General features: G+C 52.3%; 1 protein-coding gene across 1 annotated transcript; it reads right to left on the minus strand.

Moving 5' to 3' along the window:
• Positions 1-201: 201 nt before the first annotated feature.
• On the minus strand, positions 202-7,578 carry LOC105486769 (CD93 molecule). The gene is made up of 2 exons (XM_011749827.3): positions 5,134-7,578; positions 202-4,843 (listed from the first exon to the last, which is right to left on the minus strand). The coding sequence occupies exons 1-2, from the start codon at positions 7,062-7,064 to the stop codon at positions 4,819-4,821; spliced, it is 1,956 nt and encodes a 651-aa protein (XP_011748129.2). The 5' UTR covers positions 7,065-7,578; the 3' UTR covers positions 202-4,818.
• Positions 7,579-9,974: the final 2,396 nt, after the last annotated feature.

Below are 9,974 nucleotides of genomic sequence, written 5' to 3' on the forward strand. Positions count from 1 at the left end.
ACATTTGCTGAGGTAATGAAGCAGGGCAGAGCCCAGCGCCCCCTGTCGCGTCCAGCAGGTGCAGGTGCAGAAACTCAGCCACAGGGTACCTTCTTTTTAGCAACTCTTTGAAAACGGAGATGGATAAATGTAATGACCTTGAAAGCAAGTTCTGCCAGGTATTTCGAGTTGTCGTGAAATATATTAAAACAAGTTCACAAACAATGTATGTAAGAATTTATTAGGATAGGCACATAACAGAAAGCTCAAAGGACAACAAAGCTGCACCTTCCTAAAGGTTGACCCATGATGGCACTCAAAGCACCATTTTGTTAGAACTTGGAGGAAAAGCTCAATCTCTGAGCCTTCCCTCCTCACAGTCTGGGAAACATGCACAGGATGAAGATAAATCCTGCATAGAAATCTTATAATTTCAGAATTAGTCAAACACATTTAAAATACACACATTTTAAAAAACTTACATTCTCATTTTGCGTTCATGAAGTGATTACTGACATTTACAATCACATCTGACATCACAGAGCAAGGCTTTTCCAGGATCAAATTCAAGTTTAAGTCAAATCTACGCAAAGAACTTCAGCCCAGGGGAATAGTGGGCAAAATCTGCTGAAAAGAACTGCTTGCCACCTTGCAGATAAGAGCGACAGCGCAATAAAGGGATTCCAGAGCTTCTACTTCAAATAGAAGGGCATTTATCTACAAGAACAGACCAAAACACGATTTATTTTTAAAGCCCTTCAGTGAGTATTTGTCTCAGAAATCTATTATGAAAATAGTGTCTTTGATTAGTGAGTATACGGAGAATTCAGATTATCATCCTCCATTTTTGGTTGAGAAAATGCACAAACCATATAGATTTAAGCCATGGGTTTTGCAGCCAAAGTAGGGACAGATGTTTTCTGGGATCATATCTCAGATTCCCATGCTAAAGCTATTGTTCAAGGTGATGGAAATATGTAGGGGGCATTAAACCATTTTGCAGCTGCTAGAAAGCCGTGTTTTCCTGTTTCCCTGATTGAGACAATGGAGAAGCTAAGAGGAGAAATAATAGGAAAGGCTTTCCTATGTTAGTTTTAAAAAGACAGTGTTATTTTTAATTCAGATTTTTTTTGTCAAATCTCATCTCTGCTCTCCTAGTTTTCACAGAAATATTTATAGGAATAAAGGTTGAAACAAAAGTACCTAATGATCATCTCCATCCATCGAAATATTGCTCAGGGATAAGACCCATGAAGATGGAAAAGACAAAGCAATTTGAAGAGAAAAAAAAATTCTTTCAAACTCAGTTCACCCTGCAAAATGGACACAACACATGCATATAAAGGTTTGACTTTTTGACTCCACTTTTCTGCCTGATTGCGGGGAAGATGACATGAGGCTGGCCCTTCCTGAAGCTTTGCTCCTCCACCACTGACCAACAGACAGGCCTTGAGGTGGCCTTACAAGGTCGGCAGTGACCACAGCCCACTTCCCCACATCCTTAATCAGAACCTCGTGCAGTTCATCCCCACATTACCCAAACATAACGTCATAGTGCTACACACAGATGTGTTGCATTGTGATGCTGTGGCAATGACGATGATGCTGAAGTGTGGGCCACCGAAGGCAGAGACCAGATGTGGCTGGTCTTGCCTGGAAGCCAAGCTGTTGAGCAGGGGTGGAGTCCCTCTACAGAGGATGCTCACCAAGTTCCTCTTAATGCATTGTCGATAACTGTCCTGCCCTGGTTTTTCTGCCTTCCTCAGATTATCTGTAGGAATTGTCCTCCTGCATCACCCTTCCCAAATGACGAAGAAGAAAGAAAGAGCAGTGACAGCACCTGAAATTCAGGAACGAGTGGGTATGGTGAGCTGCATGTGTGACATGTTCTCTCTTTACATTGTCTGCTTTGAGACATAAGATGAGGGGAGGGAGAGAGTTGGTCCTCAATATATTCAGTTTTTTCCAAGAGTCTCCCAGAATTATTGACCTATTTGGATGACAAGTCTTCATTGCCTTGTTGTCCATCTCCATGTGTAACCTTCCCCCTGTCCCCACGGCCCTGGCTTGTTCTGCTGCTGAACAGGTCACCTGGAGAGAAACACTGTGTCTAGTGAGAAGTCAGCAGGTGGCAGGGTGCACCTCTCCCCACACTATGACCCTTGGATTCCCCACTGTGCCACACCAGAGCAAGCTTGGGTCCCTCAGGATAAGGATGATTTGTTAATGTCCCCTTGGCTGGTGGGCATTTGTTTACCCACTACTGTAGCCCCAAGATCCCCCAAACAAGAATTTCCATGCCTCAAAGTAACAGCAAAAATAAACAGGAGAACAAAGCACGTGTTTGAGCCCAGTGGTTTCCATCAGACGCACCTCCTGAGCCATCTGGTTGGGTTGCTGGCTCTTCCCAGCAGTGGGAGTGGTGTGCAAGAGAAAGCACCACCCAGCGGGAGGGGGACCCAGCCCTGCCAGGGGAGGTTTTGAGGAACTGGATTCTTTATTACCCATTTCTCTCCTTGCGGGTTCCACAGAGAGGGTCCGTGTCCTCCCTGTTGTTGAGAATGGGGCTGCATGTTGTCACCTACAGAAAAATTCAGAGACCAGACAATGGGCCTGGGCTGTGAGAGCAATCAGAACGCTGTGGAAATAGGAGGCCTCGTTGGACCCCAGGATTCATACACAGACTGCGCTGGGGCTCTGGGAAGCCAAGGACAGAAATGCCTCCTTCACCCCAAATGATAAGGGCAAGGATTTTCAATGCCCAGAGGGAAAAGTATTGTATTTGCATTTATTTAAGTGCTGATGTTGGTCAGCAGCGCATCCAGCCATGTCTTTAGAATCCTCTGAATGGCCAGACAGACAGCTGCTCTCCACGCCACAGGCTGCCCAGCTTCACACATCACCTAGAGTCTCGTGGCCAAGGAAGTTTTGCCAAATGGACACAGCCTTTGTCTCCCTTAAGTGTTAAACACCAAAGTTCCAACTGAAAACTGGAGACCATGAGATGACTTTAAAAAGAAGTTCCAAATGCCCCACTGAGCCCCACAAAACCTCCATCTTTCCTTTCACCTCCCCTGCCCCTTGAGTTTTCCATTAAAAACAATCTGAACCATAGCATCTATATTTCAAAACTGGCAAGAGTATTAACTCTAAGGGCCTGCACCTGGTGGTTTTTCAACTGCTCCAGGGTGTCACCTCGGAGACCGATGCATTGCTAAGGCAAAACCAGAAACACCCTTTCTCTGAGGCTTTGGGGCCTTGGAGGGAGACACATTTCCTCTGTCTGTTCTCCTGCACAGTGACAGCAAAAAGCCCACAGGAGACGTGAGGCCTCCCAGAGATACTCAGGTAACTTCTAGTGACTCTGACCATTGGTGACCCCAGGGCTCTGTTCCAGTGCCCCAGGCAGAATGGTGCCGTGTGTGTGTGTGTGTGTGTGTGTGTGTGTGTGTGTGTGTGAAAGAGAGAGAGAAGGAGAGTGCACACTATCAACCACATTATCATCATAGGGAGAAATCTTTGCAAATGTGACTTTTAAAATGAGGATATAAATGTAAATGGCTTTGAGCAGTTTTTGCTGATAAAAATGATTTTAGTTAGTCCTCTTCTTCCCTCTTCCTTCCCTCCTTACCCCCAATTTTAAGGAAAAGAGAGACACAGAACAAAAGTTCCTTAAGCGAACTGCCTGACTAGCTCCCTACTTGGTGTGTGCCCCAGCCACACTTCAGGATTTAAAATCTCAGGATGCTGCATCAACTGTGAACTATGAACTGTGCTAAAATGCTTTAAAAGGACAGCTTTCAAAACACAGTGCATCATCTCCCGTTCACACATCCTTTAGAAAACAGCCCGATGGAAGTTTCCGCCATGGCTTCCTCCGTCTGAGCTCGGAGCACTGGCATTCCCAGCAGCATGAAGTGGAGGCGGGGCCACAAGCAGGGTGTCTGAGGCCTGCCCTGGCTCAAAGACAGGTTGTCCTTGATTTTGTTTCCTTGTTAGTGTGGATCATATCCGTAGTCAAGTGTGTGATAACCTGAGTACATTTAGATGAATTAATTCAAGTATCTTTGAACAAATCCCTGGCCTCTCTCGCCCTAGCCCTGTAGATTATGTGACTTCACAAATACCTGTAACTCACTTCAAGCAACTTTTCTCACACTTTTCAGGCTTCTCTTTGCAAATAAACCCAAGACTATTAGAAATGTAAGAACTAAAGAGGCACTTCCTGCCTCCTTGCCACCTAAGAGGTTAATTGCACTTCTGGCCGTTCTGGAGGATGTCAACAATTTAACATTTAGCAAGACTGGGGAAATGCAGGAATGCAAATGTAAAGAAATGTTTCCAGTCCTGAACATGCTCCCTTTGACCAAAAAATCAGATCTTCTTATCTAATTGAATAATTAATTGACTTAGTTTTCATCCCAGGAAGAGAAACAAATCATTTCAATCCTAATCGGCATGAGCAGCCCACCTTTTCCTCTTAGATGGTCGAAGTGAGCAGAGAAGCTATTCAGGGGAGCCCCTTAGCCCCGGCCTCCTCACACCCTGATCCGGAATTGGTCACACTGGAATTTGAAAAGGAAGGGGGAGTAAGAATCATTACAGAGTCACAAAATCTCCACTGCGGCACCCCAACGCACAGCTTCCACTTCAGGAACACCACACACGCGTAGAAAATACCTGCATGTTCCAAGGGAGCTTTAAGGAGAAGGCTTACAATTGTTTGCTAAGATTTCAGTCCAGTCTTTCAGAAAGATGTGGGTCCCCCTTTGGAATGGGGAGTTCAAAGCTCTGAGGATGGTGGCCGGTGATTCTAGTGTCTCTAGGGCCACCTCACTTTCAGCAGTCTGTCCCAGGTGTCGGACTATGGGAAACAAAAGAGACAGTGTTGGAAGCCACGGCGCCCCTGCTGCCTGCACGTCTGGAGCTTGGGAGGGAGCCCCAGGTTACCTGCAGCCGCGCTGCAGACGGGCAGCATGCTCTAAGGGAGCCCGTGTGCCTGGCGTCGGGGGAGGTTGAGGGGTCAGCTTCCGGGACCGGGGTGTGTCTGCCCACAGGGAACCTGGGCCTGCTCCTGCTGCCACCTCTTTGTACTGTGGTCAGTGTCCCCATGCCTGCGCATCCCCTCCCCCAGTCGCTCAGGGCCCCCTTTACCTGTACTGGTTCTCCATTGCCCTGCTCTCTGCTCGCTCTGGAACCCAGGAGTAACTGTCTGCTGCATTCTGGGGCTTCTCCTTCTTCTCCTCCCTCTTCGCTCTCCGCTTGCGATAGACCAGTAGCCCCAGAGCCAGGGCCAGCAGAAGTAGGATGCCCACCACGGTGCCTAGGATGTAGAATAAAAGCAGCTTTTGCCCGTCAGTGCCGTCGTCGTTTTGTGTGGCCACGGAGGAGTCCCCACCTGCAGGCTCCTGGGCGCCAGAGGCAGCTGTGGTGTGATGGATGCTGGGCTCCCTCCAGAGGCCTGGGGACCCACTGGGGGCCAGCACCTCAAGTGGGACAGAGGTGATGGGGGCATCAGATGAGAGCAAAGGTCTCCTTGTGGTGGGTGTAGACTTGGGGGTGCCCTCCGGGCCCCTCGTGGGACTGGCTGTTGCAGCGGGAGGCACAGTGCTCCCCTCTCTCTCTCCCTTGTACTCCTCATCGGGGGGCCCAGATGGTGGTCCCAGAGACACAGGCCCCATGGCGCAGGAGACCCCATTGGGGGCCAGCACCCAGCCTGGCAGGCAGCCACAGCGGAAGGACCCTTGTGTGTTGAAGCACAAGCTGTCGCAGAGGGGGCCCCCCGGGCCCACACACTCATCCACGTCCTGGCACTGAGTGCCGTCCTCCCCGGCCAGGACATAGCCCTCCTCGCAGGAACAGTGGAATGAGCCCTCTGTGTTGGTGCAGCCCTGGGCGCAAGGCGAGCGGCCCAGGGCACACTCATCCACATCCTGACAGGCCCCCTCTCCAGGACCGCCCGGCTCATAGCCAACCCAGCATTCGCAGCGGAAGCTCCCAGGGGTGTTGACACACTCCTGGGCACAGGGGGAGTCCTGGCATTCGTCCACGTCCACACAGTCCAGCTGACTCCAGTCCAGCTGGTACCCTTGGGGGCAGCGGCACGTGTAGTTTTTCCCATGGGGTCCCGGGATGCATGTGGCCCCCCCACGACATGGGCTAGAGCTGCAAGGGTTTCGTGAGGCACAGGTCACCAGGTCGTCCAGCAGCCGGAACCCTGGCCGGCAGCCGCAGAGGAAGGAGCCATCCCCGCCTTCAAAGCAGTCCTGGTGGCAGCCCCCATTGTTGAAGTTGCAGCCATACTTGGGGCTGACACAGAGGGGGCCCGAGCTGCCCCAGTCGAACACATCGGGGGCCTTCTCCTTGCACAGGAAATAATGACTCTGACTGTCGTCTTTGTCCCCTTCCCCACAGGCCACATTGGCGGCAGAGGCAAAGGGCACAGCCTCCAAGGAGGAACTGGTGGTCTGGAAGGGGGTGGTGTAGGTCACCTGACCTGGGCCCCCCAGGGCCAGAGGCCGGCACATGCCTTTGAAGCTGAATTTGCACACGAAGCCCTCGATGTTACTTCCGGGGGAGCCTGGGCTCCCACAGGGGCCTTCGGACCACTTCGGGAGGCGCCCGGGAAGGAGCGGCTGGGACAGGTCCAGCAGCAGAGACACACAGCGCTTGGAGATGCACGAGTTCCGGAGCTCCTTGTGCCAGTTAGAGTAAGGCGTGTCCTCCCCGCCGCCCACCCAGCTGAAGCCCTTCAGCGGCAGACTGGGGTCCAGGCACTTGCCCTTCTCTCGCTGGAGCCCAATCCAGAACTTGCCCATCCTTGCCGTCAGGGCTGCCTCCCGCCTCAGGAGTTGGGCCAGTACTTGCTGGACGTGCTGGGCCTCCTCCTCGCTCTTCACAGTGGCCAGGTTGCCCCCGTTCTGGAGGCAGAGGTTCTGGGCCTCGGCAGCGCTCAGCTTGCCCCAGTGGGCCGTATAGCAGGCGGTCCCCGCGCAGACCACCGCGTCTGTGTCAGCTCCTGTCCCGGCCCCGAGCTGCCTCAGGAGCAGCAGCAGCAGCAGCAGCAGGCCCACAGAGGTGGCCATCCCGGTCTCCGTGTGCCCCTCGGCAGGAGGCGAGAAGCCCAGCAGCGACAGTAGCTTCTATCTCGGCTCCCAGCTGGGACCCGAAGGGAGCTGAGGGGTGAGCTGCAGCCACTCTGGCCCCGAGAAGGACACAAAGGCTGCGGGCTTTCCACGTCCCCGTGACCCAAGGCGCATCCTGTACTGTTGTACTTCTTATTTCTCACCGGATGCTGGGGCTTCCTGCCATGAATTGTTCTCTGACTCCTGCTGCCTTCATCACGGTGCTGTTGTTCATAAAAGGAGCTAGGCAGCTCTGCCGGGTCCCTGGCTCAGCACTGTGGAAACTCAGCGACGTGGGGAAGACGTTACAGCCTGGAGATACTGCCGGCTTGATTTTGGCTCCATTCTCTTTCTCATGGCATGAGGAGCCTCGGAGGCATGCTATGGAGTGCACAGAGGCTTTGGGGGCTAGGAACTCGAGGAAGCTCCCTTAGTAACCCATAATAAAATTCCACTTTGGTTTGCAAACCATCAAAAAAGAAAAAAAATTCTGAGACTTAAGACGCAAGGCCATGGATGGTTATAATTTTCAGCCTTTTTTAGAAGCAAACTGGACTTTCCTTTTGCCTAGCTCATGTTCTCTGTTGACTTTGGGAGTCTTTTCTCTTTTATCCTCCCATCCTGAACTTTAAATAGACAGACATTTTTTAAATAGGAGCCGGGTCGTGGGAATGTCTGGGTTTTCAACATAATGCCAAGCTCCTCGATAATGTTAATCCAAAATGGGTGAAATTTGGCAGTTTTGGGGGTTTCACAGTGGAAATATTGCATTGTGAGGTGGCAGGGTCACAAAAAGCATCAGAAAGAAAATGAAAATGTGTCCGGCCTTGTGGTGCAGGCCTTGCAGGCTCACGTCCCCTGGCTCAGGATTCCTAGCAAGGGCCGGAAATCTGGGCAGGGAGCGGGAATTCAAGCCCGGGCAGGCCCTCCCGCGACATCGCCACTCGGCAAAAGCCCGGGACTCACAGGGTACTTTTCTTGCAGCCACAGACCTTAGATCATTGGTTGGGATCCCCCAGGAGGGGACCCTGAGACAGGATTTGGGGAAACTAGTTTATGTGGAAGGGGAAGTGAAACAGACAAGGAGGAAGCCAACCCACGATGGCTTGCTGAGAAGGTGACCCTGGGCTGCTGGAGCTGGTGCCGGGTCACTCTGGGGGCCTGAGGGGACCACACCTCAGCGCCATCTCAGCTGAGGGAGGGGCTCAGCTGTTCTCCAAGTCCCCTGTCATTGGTAGCAGGCTTTATCTCTCACTTGGAGAGACTGACTATAAATTCTAGCCCTGTCCAGTGACCACAAGTCTCTCTTACACAAAACTTGTTACTCTGGACAGACACCTTGTGACTCTCATCTGACCCATGTCCAGTTTATTCCTATCAAGACAGCCACTTCCTAAGAGAGCCCTGATGGGAGGAGAGTTGGGTTGGGGGAGATGCAGGAGGCAGCACAAGAAGACACAGGAAGCAACGGAAGCACCGTGTCCCAGGGAGACGGCAGCGCGCCTCACGGGGCCTGCAGAAAGTGGGAGCTGTCCGGGTCACGAACGCTCACTTGGGGCGGGGGGGGAGTGAAGGGAGAGAGAGGGACCTGAGACCTAAGCCTTTATTGGGGTCCAGGGCGTTTCCCAAGCGGGTTTCCCATGGGGACTTCTCACTGGTGGGTTTAGAGCAACAAGACATGGGCTCCGTGTGGTCCCTGTGGCTGAGAGGTGGGCATGGCAGCATGTCTGGGAAGTCCCTGTGGGGTGTGGAGTCACTGAGGCTATCAAGTGGGCTGTATCTGCCTGTCCCACAGGGAGGTGGTCACAGGAGGTGAGTGTACAAGGCAGATATTTGGGTTGGCCACAATGAGGGACCGGGAGTGGGTGAATCCCTGGACACCGTGTCAAGGGCGACTAAGCCCTGCTTCTGGTAGGAGAAAGTCCAAATTACATTCAAAATGGATGCAATGCACAATTATAAGAATTCACCACACAGCGGCAACTCTTTGGTGCTCTGCACTGACTGTGAAGGCCCCAGGGGACGCGCCACGGTGGAGAACACAGGGAACACCTGTGAACCTGGCAACAGCAACAACCACAGTGGCCTCCATGGAGATGTTGGGGTGTCCCTGGGCCTGGGAGCTCGCTGGCTCCCTAAGGGACAAGGGGCTATCTCTGACTCCAGCTGGATACCCTCCTAAGAATGTGCCTTAAGTCCCTGCATTTTGGCAAAGATATTTGAGACCCTTTGGGAACTCTCCATAGAAGCCACCGGACCCTCCCTGTGCCCCTTCATCCATCCATCTGTTTGTCCATCCACCCATCAAACATTTGTTGATTAAGACCCTGCTATGCGCTGAGCGAGGCACTAGATTCCAGAAGGGGATCCCTGCCTCTGTGATCCTTGAGGCCTGTTAGAGTGGGACAACTTCGAACAAGTCACAGCACTGATGGCTTTATTTCAGGCAGCACAGGGGAGGGGGGAGGTCATGGTCAATACAGGGGTAGCATCCTGGCTGGGGGAAGGGGAGTTAGGAGAGGCTCCTCTGCAGAAGACAGGCAGTAAAGTCGGAATCTAAAGGAGTTGCAGCTCAGATGTAGAATGGTGTCGGAATGGGGGTATAGCATGTACAGAAGCCCTGGGGACAGGGAGTGAGTGAAGGGCCGGGAGACCAAGGCCCAGGCAGTAGGAGGGAGGATTCAGGGGAAGATGGAGCCTGTGAACCCCAGTAATGAAGGCTTGGGGCTTCGTCCAGTGGTCCCAAGCAGGGGGTGGGGATCCCTCAGCAGGTGGCCACAGGTTTCCAGGCCAGATGACAACCACCTGGACTAGGCTGGCCCCCAGATTAGAGAAGGAAGATTGAAGAGCTGTGGAGGGTCCAGGTCAGAT

This window comes from Macaca nemestrina, chromosome 15 (assembly GCF_043159975.1).
Source record: "Macaca nemestrina isolate mMacNem1 chromosome 15, mMacNem.hap1, whole genome shotgun sequence".
NCBI classification, from domain to species: domain Eukaryota; kingdom Metazoa; phylum Chordata; class Mammalia; order Primates; family Cercopithecidae; genus Macaca; species Macaca nemestrina.